The sequence below is a fragment of the Dasypus novemcinctus genome, chromosome 13 (assembly GCF_030445035.2).
Source record: "Dasypus novemcinctus isolate mDasNov1 chromosome 13, mDasNov1.1.hap2, whole genome shotgun sequence".
Lineage (NCBI taxonomy): Eukaryota > Metazoa > Chordata > Mammalia > Cingulata > Dasypodidae > Dasypus > Dasypus novemcinctus.
The window spans coordinates 37509706-37525307 of NC_080685.1; the positions used below are offsets into that span (position 1 = coordinate 37509706).

Here is a 15602-nt window from a genome sequence, read left to right on the forward strand (position 1 = left end):
ATACCTCCCCCAAAGAAGTGACAAGCTATGTACTAGAACTCTGGAGCCCACTTGAGAGGGTTACTACCCTTGGGATCTCACTTCCTGCCCCAGCTTACCCGGTGATGGCGTCTCTGTCTCAGATGATGCATGAGGAACCAGAGCATGTGACTATCAAACAAGTCAGTGTGGTGCAAGCTATCTTCATCCCGCTCCCGCTTGTTCTTCTTAATCACCTGGAACCCCAAAGGGGATGGGGAATTGAGTATGAATAGGAACCCTGGACCTGATCAGAAAGGCTGGTGTTCTATTCCAATAAAAGCTTCCCTTAAGAGAGGATAAGCTGAAGCAGAGCTAGAATGGAACACGATGCCCCAGGTTCAGCCACTGAGAAGGCAGGAGGCTTTGAAATACTGTAGAATGATTTTCCTAAAGATATCCCCTACTCTCACTCGACCAACTTCAAAGTTTCTTCCTAGAACCCCTGGACTGGGGTTGTTCCTAGAAAGGCAATGATAGGAATGTGGAGGAAGGCATTAGAGCAGTCCATTAAAGAACTGGGTAGCAAGTTATTCCTTTCTATGATAATGAAGAATCATAACAGGATGTGGATAAGTAGAAAGAAAAAATTTCTGCAGTCAGCCACTTACGTCCTTTAACCCTGTAAGCTCAGTAGAAGCTTCAGCTGTGGGCGCCCAGATCTTGACATCATGGTCGAGGCCACTGGTTGCCAACACAGGCAGGTGAGGGTGGGGCTCAAGACAGTTTACCTGGTCAGGAGGGAAGAAAAAGACAGGCTGAGTTGTGTGGGAGAAAGGTTTAAAAAACCACTCACCTTGAGCTGAACAACTGCTCAATCACGGCTGAGGCAGCTGCTGGAAAGGCAGGCCCACACATCATTAGCCTAGGCCAAAGAGCCCTGGGGGTGGAGGAAACACTGGGCACAGAATGGGTGTAAGACAAGGCCCAACCACCATTTCCTAAGTTTAAGTCAGGGGTGCCTGCACCCCTGGACATAACTTTAGAGGTAGGCAAGTGCCTGGCCCATCTTACTGCTGGCTTCACAAGAAGGCAGGAGAGTCCAAGAGTTCCAATTTGACTGAGGCGGAAAGTCATTTTAGTGCCTTTTACCAAGTGGCAAATAAATTTTAAAAAATGGAAAAAAGCAGCTGCCACTGAACCCTCAGAGAAGAGTCAGAGAACAATTACATTTACTTGGCACTGTTTACGAGAACTGGAGGAAGCAATAGGCTAGAAAGAAGAGGTTGAGCTGGGGGATGGGGTGGGGGCTCATGTCTGTTTGAGAACCCTGCATATCCCAGGGGACAGGAGCCTGTGCTACCTGCCCTGAGAGCACAGGATGTTCAGCTCTAGGGCAGCACGGTACAGCAAGCAGCTTCCTGGAGCCCCCACAACCACAATCTCAGATAGCCTCTGGGTAAATTCACTGAGCAGGAGAAATGAAGGCAGGCTGGCCTTCTAGTTCAGACAGCTTCCTTATATCCAAAGGTACCTATGCCCCCTGCTGTCTAACTTGGAAACATCTGTTTCCCTAACACAGGGCAGAGCAGCATCCACACCCACTGGAAATACTGGTCCCAGATCTAGCTCCAAAGCATTTGGAGACATTAGTTAGATGAAAGGTAAGAAAGGAACCCAGAAGGAAGATGGTGTAGTCCCAGCCACTCTTCCCCTCACCCCATCTGGCCTTGCAGCTGCCCTGTAGTCCAAGACTGGCTCCAGGAAAAAAGCCCCTGGCAAAAAGCCTTTGACTGCTGTCTCTGACCAATCTTCCCTGCCATGCCTGCACATACAGAAAGTAGTGTGGGAAAAGCCAGGGGTAGGTGTGGAAAATAAGGCCTGACTCAGACTTCCAACATTCTTTGCCTCTAAATTTTACAAATAAACAAATATTCAGAAAAAGGCAGAAATTAAGTCTATGTTAGTAGAATCCTGATTCCCTCTCTTGCCCCCCGATTACATGTATCAGCTCATTGTAAAGGTCATATCTGGGCTCTTTTTGGCAGTCAGAAAGAAGTTCTACCATCTGACCTTAGATATAAAGAGGCATTTGACAGAGACTCCATAGCCTGAGAAAATTATCAAAGGATATGGGATGACTTACACACACATATACAGACACACACACAGCCAGAATTTATTCCTCCATTTCTAAGTCTTTGCCTCATCTCTACTCTGAGCTCTGCTTGAACATGCCAGCCCAAATAGAAAAAGCATAGGGGAACAATTCCTTGAAAATTAAGACTAAGGACAAAGCCAATGGCAAGAGGAACAAAATCAATTACATACAGTAATTGAGTTGGAACCTGCAGGGCGAGTTGACAGAACTTCTGGGCCAGAGTACCTGGTCACTTTATTAGACCTATCTAAATACCAGGACCTATCCTGTCAATAATGCCTGAGCAGAGAAAAGGGCTTTGGCCTTAAGATGACTGGGCTAGAAGAATGTAGGGAATGGGAAAAAGCAGCAAAGTTCTTTTGGAAGACTAAGGAGGTATCCTTTGGCATGACCCCTCACCCCTGTCTGTCTGAAGCTCAGTGGGAACAAAGACAGGACTACAGTCCAAGTGAAAAACAGGAGACCGGGGCAAGGTGAATGGTCATCTCTAAGATCCCTTCTAGTTCTAACATTTTACTTTATAATCTAAACTTGTTATGAGTCTGTACTGAAGCTGGTACCTAAAGACTCTAATATTGGGAGGTTAGGATTAAAAAAAAAAAACACAACAGGGAGCAAAATGAGGACCACATGGATCATTCAGCTTACACAGAGGCAAGAAGAAATTGGAACTCTCACTTCAGGGCAAACTCTATACCTCTTGTTCTAGTCCCTCACTCTTATGATCCCTAAATCTCAGGCCTGGGGCCCACCCATCCCAAGCTCCCCACCTGAGCACCAGGATTAAGCATCAAACCCTGGCATTGGCTGAGCAGAAAGCAAACTGGCCTGCAGAATGCTTTTGGAGAATGGACAAGTGCTGGCCTGGGGGAGGGCATTCAGCTCTGCATCTCTCTGGAACAGAATGCAAAACAATAGTTTATGATCAAGAAAGGATCCCCTGGCCCCTGTGACTGCCTTCTGACTATGTACCTGTCACAGAATTCTCAATAGGACTCTAATGTTTGTTCTCTACAGATGAGGGGGGGGCACTTGTTCTAGAGGTCCTAATTGAAAGAGTAGGAAATGAAGCAGGGAGGCATGAGACATACCTTGAAGTTCTAGCCCCCTCTCCTCTTGATGTGGGCCATAAAAGTCCTGGATCTATACAAGTCCCAGGTCCCAAAAATTTAGAGGAAACCAGAAGAAAATATAAAATAACCTCACACCAGGGCAAGAAACACACAAGGAATGGGATCCTGACTGCAAGAACTATTATAAATTCTAAAACCTCTCTCTGGATAAACTTCAAGATATGGCTGGGCTCTTTGCAGCTCCCACAGCTTAGAAGGAATGGAAAGGAAGCAAGACCAAGCTGTCTCAGCAGTTCCTTAGAGTAAAAATCAGTAATACATTAGGAGACCAACAGAATCTAAATCTCCCGAACTGTCTCTTTCTTAACTTCTGGGGTCCAGACACCTTGCCTTAGAAAGCTATTGAAATCCTTCCTAATTCTGGATCTCAAAAAGGGAAAATATGATATGGTTAGATAGATACATCTGAAGAGCTGACCACTCTTTGTAACTCAGGATTCTCACTCTTCCTTTTTGCCTAATCTCCAAAGAGGCCGTCTGCAGAATTCAAAGTACAGTCATATGCTCGTGGGTTATATAGCTGGCAGTTTAGTCACTCTTTTTTAAAAACACATTTTGCTACATTTGCTTTCTCCTATCCCTGTATGTATATGTACATTATATGTGTCTCTACCTACTTCAATATAATCATTAATACTTCATCTCTAAATACTTCAAAATATATCTCCCAGGTGCAAGGATATTCTCCTACATAGCTACAATGCTATAATCACACCAAATAAATTTAACAGTGAATACCATATTATCTAATCAGCCTATATTCTGATTTTCTCAACTGTCCAAAAAATGTTCCTTAAAGCTTTTATCCTCTGATCCAGGATGTAGTCAAGGATGACTACACCCTTATCCTAAAGGATGAGACATGAAGACATCTTTGGCATTATGTAGGAAGAGTGTACTAAACTCTACAGCTTTCCTTTTGGAAAAGGCCCATGCCTACAGACATATCATCTCACTTAGACAAGGATCTTCCCTAAGATCCCTTTGTCTTCTCAATAAATTGTGCTTCACAGGGATAGAAGACAGGGAAAAAACCTGAGCACCGTCAGAATATATTACCTTTTAATTTAGCTGACTGGACCTCAAAGAAGACACGGTATTATGATGTCAAAGTGAGAATTCAGTGGCCCTGCTAAAACGTACCTTAATGACTGGAGATACTAGCCAGCCAGCCAGCCAGCCCAGCACACCATACTCACCACGCCTCCCTTGTCCCCCTCCATGAACTGAATGATCTGGCAGGATGATTTCTCCCAAAGGAAGATGTGCCCGCAGTCACTACCGCTCACCACAAACTCACTCTTGGGGCCATAGAAATTGACGCCTTTTACTGAAATGATAAATGAGGGGAACAAACCACATAAGGATTGGCATCAGGCCTATATATCTTTGCTGCACAAGGAATTAAGTTATTCACAAACTCTAACTCAGCTGAGAGTTAAAGAATCCCTCTCATTTTTACAAAAAAAAACAAACAAACAAACAAACAAATCATAAGGGGTTATTTGTGTATAACAGATAGTTACAAGAACAATCACACCAGACCCAGAAATTATTTATGTTCTTCCAAAGAACTCTATAGGGCTAAGACATCTGTAGTCCCATAAGTATAGCCTCATTCTGATTAGTTTGCATCCTGCTGGGCATCAACAGGTCTTACCAATGCCTTCCTCTGGGTTATTCCTGAGAAGGGATTCCTGTATGTATATTTCACTGGTACCTTGTTCAATGTTTCTTGGGTCACCAGCACCCGAGAATGATGGAGGTATGTGCCACAATTTCCTGTAAGAAGCATCTAAATTGTGCTTGCTATGAGGACTCTGAAAAAGGCTCTACCCTCAAGGGTTAGTGAGAGAAGTCAGGAGTCCCAAGTACTATGACCAGTTCTACACCTGCCAATAGACTCTCATCCTTTCTTTTGTCTGCTTAAGGAATGAGATTCAAGTATAGGTTTTTCCTTCCCTTCTCACCAGCTCAAAAGAAAAACAAAAACAATCCAAATGCTCTCTCCAAGTCAAAACTATGACAGCTATCTTAGATGTGGCAACAACCAAAGACAGTGATTCCCCAACTTTTGTATTCATTGGAATCACTTTGGGAACTTTTAAAAATCTTGATTGTCAAGTTATATCACACTCTAATTAAATCAGAATGTATGAGGGTGGGAACCAAGTATCTTAAAAGATTGACAGGTGATTACAATGTGCAGCAAAGTCCGGGAGACCACAGACATAGAAGAAAAAACCCAATCTTCATTGTAATTTGGGTTGTTCATTGGAAATCTTCCTCTGCCTCACTCAAAAGAATCATTTCCTCCACCCTCCCTAGAGATACAAGCTCACTCCTCTATATTAAGGTAATTCTAAAGAGGGCTTTACCTGACTTCCTAACAGCTTTTCTGTCTGTTCTGTGTCTATCCTGAAGTTACTGTGGCATCATTTAAAAAAAAAGGCCAGTCTAGTTTTCCTTATGCCCAAGCCAATTAGAAGCAACATCACGACAATGGTGAGAGATGCACCTGAGCCTTCTCTCTCCTAGGCATAGCAGACCCATGAAAGCTCCAGCCCAACTGTGAGTAACTTCTCACTGCTCAGAGTGACAGCCTACTCCTTCAGGTAGTTCATATTTGCACAACCAGAATGAGACACTGTGGTTCTCCAAGCAAACTGACTTGGGCCATGGAAACTTAGAAAGACAGCCTCACCTGTGGCATTATTTCTGTGGCCCTTATATCTCTTAACATACTGGGCACCATCGCTGTGGGAAGCGTTGAAGAGATAAATGTCTTCATCATTGTAACTGGCCAGAAGCTCTGCCAAGAACAAGCACACAGCAGTGAAGGCAAAGGCTGAAAAAAAGCTGGGACCAGGAGCTGGGGGTTGGGGTGGGGCTTCTTGCCAGTAGTGCCCCCTCCTAACACCCAGGTATAGCACCCATCTTACTCAGTTGGAACAGCAAGCAAGTCAGGTTGTCTAGGGCAGGCTCGGAACATACTGCCAACCCAGGGATAGCAGAATGCTCTGGAAGATCATACCCATTAACTCTAGAATGAGTCAAAGACAAGAACCTGCTCAGGCAAGTAGCCTGGGCTTCAGGACAGGCCCTGCCAAATATCACCTGCATCATTCTGCAAGTGGTACCTGGCATCTCCATGGGTCATCTGCTGCATCCTCCCACTACGTGCTCACCATCAGCAACTACTCCCCAGCTGCTCCACCTGGAGCTATATAGCACAGTGGTGAGCTCTGGAGGGCACATGCCTCACTGGCTCAGCAGCTCCCTAGACAAAGGGGGCATGCCAGCCTAGGAGCTGGGCCCTGCTCACGTACCTGTGCCGTCGTGGCTGTACACAAGACAGGTGATGTTTGCTTTGGACTCACTGTTCACCTGCAATAAGGAGCAGATACTGACTGATGCCCCACCCCCCCATTGTCATACCATCTTTAGGAAACAGGTTTTCCTTCAAACTCCCTTATATCTTCTCCCAGAGATTGAGAGAAAGAAAGACAGACAAAGATAGGAGCACAAGCAAGGAAATGTGACCACCTCAGGGGAGAGCATCCTAGGGCTTTCTGTTGGTTGTCTTCTGTTTTAAATACACATTATCTCATTAAGGCCTTACAATCATGGTACAAGGCAGTTAGCACTCTCTATTACACTGATAAGAAAACAGGTTAAGAGAGGTAAAGTGACTGCCCAAGGTCACAAAGCTTGTTAAGTGGTAGAGCCAGGATCTATATCCAGGTGTCTGACTCCAAAGTCCAGCTTTTCATCATATCAAGTTCAGGGGCAGCCTTGGGAGCAAGTCAGGGAAGCCTGAAGCTACTGGCCCTTCATGAATCTTACCAGGTGATGAGGACAAAATTTCTTGAGTACTCCATTGTTCTCATTCTCATCAATTTTCCTCTGGTCATAAATCCTGCAGTGGAAAAAGCAAAGAAAATGTCAGAACTTACACATTGATCCCTATAATAGCTGCAATTCAATATAGCAAGAGGAACAGCAGCCAGTTGGAAGTATGGACAGATAAAGGAAACTTCCTCAAACCAGATTCTGGTTCATGCTCTCCCTCCTACCTTGAAAGTTCTCCTTCCTCAATCCTTTCCTAAACCCTAACTCCTTCAACCAGGTCCTTCCTATTTCAAGTGGCAATCCTCAGTTATATCAGTTTGAAGCGGCTTATTTCTCCTCTCAACTTGTATATCACTTATTGCTTATTTTCACTGAAAAAACTAACATGAAAGAGTTTTTTATGAGTATGCTATCTCCCCACAGGGTTTATTACTCATGGGCAGAGACCATGCTTAATATAAACCAGTGGGTCTTCAATCTCTGCTTGAAATCCTTTTATTTGGCCAGTTTCCCCCTCATGTCACATAATAACTATGATAAACCACCACCTTTCTCCTCAAGAACACTTCTTCCTTCCTTCATTCCCATCAAGCAAACTCCCTTCACCTTCCTTCCTCCAAATCTAAGCTTTCCTAAATTAATCACCCATTCAAATATTTATGATACATATATAATTTAGGTTAAGTATTATGCTAGGTACTGGGAATACAGTGAGGAACAAGACACATCCAGGCTCTCTCCTCACTCATCAGTCTCCTCTAATCTCAGAGCCTAGGCTCTTACAGCTGTTCTTCATCTCCTCCCTTCAGGGACCTTTTTGACTGATTAGTCCACTTTCAACCTCTTCCTCATCTGTCTCCGCATTTTTTTTTAAAAAGATTTATTTATTTATTTAAACCCCCCCCCCCAATCTGTTCTCTGTGTCTATTTGCTGTGTCTTGTTTCTTTGTCCGCTTCTGTTGTCAGCAGCATGGGAAGTGTGGGTGGCGCCATTCCTGGGCAGGCTGCGCTTTCTTTCGCGCTGGGCGGTTCTCCTTACGGGGCGCACTCCTTGCGCGTGGGGCTCCCCTACACAAGGGACACCCCTGAGTGGCACGGCACTCCTTGTGCGCATCAGCACTGTGCATGGGCCAACTCCACACGGGTCAAGGAGGCCCGGGGTTTGAACCGCATTTTATTTAAAAAATAAAAATAAAAATAAAAATAAAAAGCCTATCTACTAACTGTCCTTTCCTACCATTGCTTTTCTCTCTTTCCCCTTGCAGTCAAATTACTCTAAAGAGTAATCTACATTCGATATATTCACTTCTTCACTTATCAACCCACCCCAATCTGGCTTTGGTCCTCACGTTTAACACCAATGAAACTTCTTGGACTATAGCCATCAGTAAAACCTAACTGCCAAAGCCAACAAGATACTTTTCAGGCCTTTTTACCCATCTTAACATGGCTGGCTTCTCCTTCCTGAAACACCTTTTTTCCTTAATGTCCAACCATTCCTCAATATCCATGGTTTATCTTTCTTTGTCCATCCTTTAAATGCTGAATGTTTCCCAGGGCCTTGGACTTAAGTTCTCCCTTGACCCTTACATTAGGAATTTTTTAACCTGGAGACCAAGTAGTATGTGAACTCCCAGGAATTGTAAGAAAATTTTGCTCATGTGCACTTTTCCAAAGAGAAGAAATCAGAGTTTTCACTATATTCTCAAAGAGGCCAGAGACTCAAAGAGAAAAAAATCCTGTTCTATACTTTGATGATCAAATTTCTAGTACCAATGCTTTAACTATTCATACTACCTATACACAGATATAGCATTCTGTGTCTCCAGCCCATACTTTATGCTGAGTTCTAGAGTCGTATTTACTTGCCAGCTATGTATTGTAATGGGATGACCAATGAATAATTCAAACTCAACAAGTCCAAAAGTAAACTCATTCTCCTCCTTCCAAAACCACATTCATTCTAAGCCTACTCCTCCTTCCTGAATCTACCATCTTGATACTACCCTATATTCAGTTGGCCAAACCAGAAATCAGGTCCTTTCTCGCCTGTACACCTCATGTCTTTCCTGTCAACTCTATTCCATGGGTATATTTCTTGATGATATCATCTTTCTCCACCCCTTGTCATTTTTGACAAGATTATCACAGTATTTTTTTTAAGAGGTAACTGGGATTGAACCTGGGACCTCATATATGTGAAGTGTGTGCTCAACCACCAAGCTCCATCCACTTCACCCACAGTATTATTCTGATTTGATTTCCTTGCTCATAATGTCACCAGAAATACGTCTAAAATGCAATACTTTATGTAGAAGTCCCCATTTAAATCTTCTCAGTGATTCTGTACTATCTACACAATAAAGTCCAAATTCAGTATGACTGCCTACCACTCCTTCAAAGATCCTATATATTATATCACCCCCCCACCACCGCAATGCTATGCTTCCTTGAACACACTATGCTCAGTGTTTGCCACAGCATAATGAAATGGTTCCCACTGTATTTTTAAGAGTCTGACCTATATGATTATACCAAATACCATTTGATTGTACTTTGGATGAATGGTATGCTTTATTAATATGTACCAATAAAATTGATTTGTTTAAAAAACACACACATCCCACTTTTCATGTATACGGTCCTGGTTGTTAAAACACACACACACACACACACATACATATATATATATATATAAACACACACTCTGACCTGAGTTCAAATAATAAAACTCCACTCCCCTACTTACTGGTTGAGTAATATTGGGTAAGTTACTTAATATCTTTAGTCCTCATATATCTGTTTCTCCAGAATAATGCTTCTTGAAGGCAGAACAATGTCTGGGAGAATGTGTTTCTAGTACAGAGCAGAAGTTCAGTAAATGCTAGCTGAATGAATGAATGAATGAATGACAGGAGTGAAATTTTTTGTATTCTCCCCTTCCCTTACTTTATAATACCTGCATAAGAGAATATCCAGGAAATATTTGCTAAATAAACCACCCCACCACCACCATCAAAAAAAAAGAGAGAGAGAGAGAGAGAGACTATTGGGCTCCCAACTGCTACTCTTCAGCAAATATATCAACTGATAAAACTTTTTTTTCTCAAAACTAAGTCTAAATCAATTGCTCTCAAATGTCACTTAGCCATCATAAACTTCAGCAAGTCAGCAAATTAGTAAAACATTTAAATATCAAGCCCCACAGAGTGCTTTTTGCTGTATAGACTATTCTGTGTCCTTAGTATCTAATGCTTTTGCCCTTCTTCCTTACGGGGATAGATCCTTTCCTTCTTCTCCCTTTGTCCCATAATTATTTATTTACAATTTACTATATTCTAGATATGATGCAAAGACCAGGGGTTGACAAATTTTTCCTTGAGGATGAGTTAGCAATTTCTTTACATTCTCTTGAAGGAATTCCTACAAACTAGAAAAGAAACCTAATGGTGTTATGATATAAAATATTCAACACAAGTGTTTTCTTATTTGTATTAGAGGATGAGCTCTTAAGGTTCTTTCAAAGAAAGACTCAGGAAGGGGAACATCCAAAAACATTCTAGCTGGCCAAACTGAAGAGGTGCTGGGAAGGGTAATGGTAGCCAGAAGCATAGTATCAGAGAAGAGGTGGAGTATGGAATGGGCTGCCTGATTATGCAGGATCAGTGTGCCTCAAAATTTACAAATGTTTTTCCCAAGAAAATAACCTGTTATCAGCTGAGAATCTGTGACGTATAATAGAGGATATTGAGTCAGGAAGGAAACAGAAGATCTCAGTATTTCTCCTTTGCTTGAAATGCTAAAACTAATTTTGAGCTCCAGTCTAATCCTGGGAAAGTGGAAGCCTTGAAATAAGGCATTGCTGAAAAAGTGCAATTTTCAATAAAGCTGATTCTTTCATTCCCTTCCAAACATCTAGATTCTCATGGCTGTATTCTCTACAGACACAAACTTCACATAATCTAGAGCTCTAAGTAGGAAATCTCAGCTAGAAATTTCAGTGTATGTTTGCTTTGAAGAAGGTAGCACCTAAAAGTTTTGACAACTACAACCCTTTTGGATCAACAGCTTCTTACTAAAAAAAAAAAAAAAAAAAAAATCCATAATGGGAGTCAAGGCTGTCCAATTCTCCTTTGGTACGTATTTTCTATAACCTTATTCTATCCCCATGATTCTTATAAAATTAATTTCAGGACAGTTATAAAAATGTGCTTTCAAATATCAAGGAAGATGATGTTTTTCACTCACCATCAGGAATGCAAAAAGCCATTCTTTTTTTTAGTGATCCTCCCCCCTCCTCCATTTAAAACTGATAATCCATCCCCCAGGCAATCAAAAAAACATAGCTAAAATAAGCAAATAGGATAAAGACAGGATATAGTTTATGGTTAAGGACCAAAAGGACACTAACTTATATATAAGGGAATTGAATCTGTGATATCTGTTCTCCTTAAGACATACCTTGACAGTGTAACAACAGATGTTCACTGTAACAAAGATATTGCTACAGATAAAAGTGATTCAAAAGTGAGGGCCAAAACCTGAGTTCCCATTAAATACTCCCAAGTCAAACTATTTCTGAATTAGAAACCAACACTCAAAGTTTCTAGAGTGTTAATTTATACATGGGGAAGCGGATGTGGCTCAAGCAATTGGGTTCCCATCTACCATATGGGAGGTCCGGGGTTCGATGACCAGGGCCTCTTGGTGAAGGCAAGCTGGCCCATGTGGCAAGCTGGCCCATGTGGCAAGCTGGCCCATGCAGAGTGCTGGTCTGCGCAGAGTACTGCCCCGTGCAGGAGTGCTGGCCTACATGGAGAGCTGGCGCAGCAAGATGACCCAACAAAAAGAGACACAGAGGAGAGATAATAAGAGATGCAGCAGATCAGGGAGCCGGGGTGGTGCAAAAGAATAATTGCCTCTCTCCCACTCTGGAAAGTCCCAGGATCGGTTCCCAGAGCCATCTAATAAGAATACAAGCAGACACAGAACAACACACAGCGAATGGACAAAGAGAGCAGACAATGGGGGAGGGAGGTATATAAATAAAATTTATACATGAAAAATGGTGAAAGATATTATAGTGATACAGCACTTGCTGTTAACACTGGATTTATTCCTATATGGGAACCTTGGACAGCTCATTAAACTTCTCTAAAACTTGGTAATCTCTATCTTACATAAAGCTGCCCCTCAGAAACTGTTACAACAGGGAACGAATACCTCAGAAGGAGCTTAAGCTCTTTGGAAGATGGTAAAAATTCAAGATTGGTCATTAATGACAAAATAGTATGTAATACATCAGTCTCAAACTCTCAAAAACACAAAAGAATTACAGACTCACCTTACAAACTGATCTCGTCCACCTACTGCAAACTGGTGGGTATTGGCAGGATTCACAAAGATTGTATACAGTCCCACTTTCTTCTCCTTCTCTTTTGTCACCACCAGTTTCCTTTAAGAGTAGAGAGGTATACAAATTATATTCTCCAAAAGATCCAGAATGGTCATGGCAATGAGAACAATGCAGACATGGCTAATAATAAAGGAGACTCATTTGGAAAGGAAAAAAAAAGTTTTGTTTTTAAACTTTGGAACAAGAAAAAGACAAAAAACACCACCACATACATTTACCATAAGGTACTTTGGGGGATGAAAAAAAATTATGTAACATAATTTTCTAGTATTCCTCAAGAAGTACAAGCAAAAGGTCTATGAGGGTACTCCTTATGAATCCTCAGTTTAATGACAGTCTAATATAATAAATGCCAGTCATTAAACAGACAATACTACTGTCTTCCCATCCTTTAATTATTAATACATCGTCCCTATCACCTGGGAACAGGGAGAAAAGTGGAGGAAGAATCATAGAAATAGTGAGGTAAAAATGACTTTAAGGTCACAGTCTATCTCCCAGATTCCAGAAAAATGTCACTTAAAACCCAGCTTTACAAATGCACACTGAAAAGTGACAAGCCACGATTACCAACACAAGGATAATCTGAAAGAAAACAGTATTCTTCTTCTTTTACTTGAAGCAAATTAGGAGCTTTTATCAAGATAGCCATTTTTAAGGCTGAAAAACCATTTCTAAATTATTTTTCTGGCTATACCACAAGAAAGATGATCCTTAGAAAGGCACCTCTGAGGAAAACCCACAAATTTCAGGAGACAAAGCAAATCCACTGTGTATTTTTTTTTCCACATTGAACGGATGGAAATCAGGGTTAAATAAATATTAAAAGCACCAAAAAATAAATCACAAAAGGGCAGCTAAGGGAGTTATATGCAAGGTTTAGGCAGTTCAACCCGCCTCACCTAAGTGAAATTGCAATGTATTTGAGTACCTCAGGTTCCCCCCACCTTTCACCCCATTACCTCCATCCCCTTTTAAAGCACCAGCAGTGATGACTTTCTTCTCTCTACCCAGGTTTCTTCTCTAAATCATTACCCAACACCCAATCACAGCAGCAAGAAGAATGAGGCAGTTGACTATGTATAGGGATAGTTTCAACCTTAGGGAAAACTATGATCCAGTGTGGGAATGTGGCCTTGCCAGAGTCACTGGGGCTAGAGACATTAGTGATATATGCTCTCACTTTATTCAGACATTCATGTCTTTTTAAATAAGTCTATAGGCATGTCTTAAATAAGTTTGAGTATAAGGAAAGGAGAGAGAGATAGAGAGATTTAGCCAGAAAAATAGCCATAACTTATTCTAGATTAAGGATTACACTGTAAATACTATCCTCAGATCTAAAGGTTCAACCAGTCAAAGCATCAAAGCATTACACCCTGAAGATTTACAGGAAAGGAAAGAAGTCAAGAAACTCTAAGAGGATGCTGAACTTTAGCTTTTGTTTTTAATCCTAAAGTTTTACTTTTTTTTTTTTTTTTAGGAGTATTGGGGATTGAACCCAGGACCACATACATGGGAAGCAGGTATTCAACCCCTTGAGCTACATCTGCTCCAGTTTGACTCATTTCTGATGCTATGGAAACAAAGAAATATAACCATGACAATGAGTTTCTTTGTAAAGAAACTATTTCAGCATTGTCTCTACAAGGTCAAAGTCAATCCAGCCTAGAACTGCTCTAGGCAAAATGGACAGACTTTTATTTGATTTTTAAAATCGCTGCAGCTTTCCATTAAGAGTAGTGCTACAGAGGTCACTGAAAATGAATGTCTTTAGAAGTAAAAACCAAACACCTCAATACACAAGACAGAAACCATGACTAATAGATGAACAGTTTGGGGAACAAAACTAGCTATGGAGAAGTGGCAGGTCTAACCAAGGTCTTAGGAAGGAGTTTTAAAGCTGTTCATTTTCACAGAACCATCTCATTTCCGCAGCAACTTGGAATTTCAGAAGGACTGTCACACAAATAGGCTATCCTATGAAAGCATAATGAAGAAACAAAATGAAGTACTGGCTCCACTGCTATGTGGTTCTGACAATGAGCTCCATCTTTCTATGTTGCAACTTATTCACCAAACACTTAACAATTCTCTTATGAGATAAATGCATGGAGGGCCTGTAATGATTAATCATTGTAGTAAGAAAATTAAAAACATTTCCACATCAGAGGGAGGTAGCATATAAAACCACAAGGGAAGTGGATTTGGCTCAACTGATAGGGTGTTCGCCTACCACATGGCAGGTCTAGGGTTCAAACCCAGGGCCTCCTGACCTGTGTAATGAGCTGGCCTATGCGCAGTGCTGATGTGTGCAAGGAGTGCTATGCCACAAAGGGGTGTCCCTTACGTAGGGGAGCCCCGCGCATAAGGAGTGCGCCCCATAAAGAGAGCCACCCTGGGTGAAAAAAGTGCAGCCTGCCCAGGAGTGGTGCCGCACACACGGAGAGCTGATGCAGCAAGATGATGCAACAAAAAGAGACAGATTCCTCGTGCTGCTGACAAGAATACAAGCGGACACAGAAGAACACACAGTGAATGGACACAAAGAACAGACAACTGGGGCGGGGGGGAGGAGGGGCTAAAAATATAAATAAATCTTTAAAAAAAACCCAAAACACTACATGAAACAAATATGCCAAATCTTGCCTTAAAATTAATGAGCAAAGAAAAAAGAAAATTAATGAGCAGATATATGCCCCAGCAAAAAAGAAAACATAATTACAGATCAGACCAAAGGATTCCTTTGAAGACTACCTCAAACTGGCTAGCACTAGCTAAGAGAATATTCCATCCATAGTTCCATATCAAATTTTCTCTAAGACATTGGTCAATTTTGCCAGCTACTAGAGACTCAACTATCATATTTATGCAAAAGAAAAATTCCCCTATGCCAACTTTCCACAAAAATGTTTCTGATAAAAGTTGGTGCTCAGGCACTAGCTTACAGGTAAGGACAGATTAGATTTTCCAGTCATGATCTTCAAGTTCATCCCCCCACCCCATTCTAGCCTGTAATACAAATTCTTCAAACCCTAAAGCAAAAACTTTATGAGGGTTCACTGTCTTCTATTCCTCCAAT

The 15602-nt window shown here is 41.7% G+C and overlaps 1 protein-coding gene across 39 annotated transcripts in view; it reads right to left on the minus strand.

The window, feature by feature from the left end:
• The window catches only part of DCAF8 (DDB1 and CUL4 associated factor 8), a 45146-nt gene that overhangs the window by 7834 nt on the left and 21710 nt on the right, over positions 1-15602 (minus strand). For 33 of the 39 annotated variants that reach the window (XM_071207517.1, XM_058309956.1, XM_058309952.2 and 30 more), the window contains 7 exons: positions 12449-12559; positions 7099-7171; positions 6582-6639; positions 5957-6064; positions 4452-4582; positions 630-749; positions 99-215 (listed from right to left, as the gene is read on the minus strand). In XM_071207517.1, coding sequence (XP_071063618.1) covers positions 99-215; positions 630-749; positions 4452-4582; positions 5957-6064; positions 6582-6639; positions 7099-7171; positions 12449-12559 — 718 coding nt within the window. Of the gene's footprint in view, positions 1-98; positions 216-629; positions 750-2889; positions 3014-4451; positions 4583-5956; positions 6065-6581; positions 6640-7098; positions 7172-12448; positions 12560-15602 lie in introns of all 39 variants that reach the window. The other 6 variants (XR_011645452.1, XR_011645448.1, XR_011645453.1 and 3 more) reach the window with 1 other exon arrangement.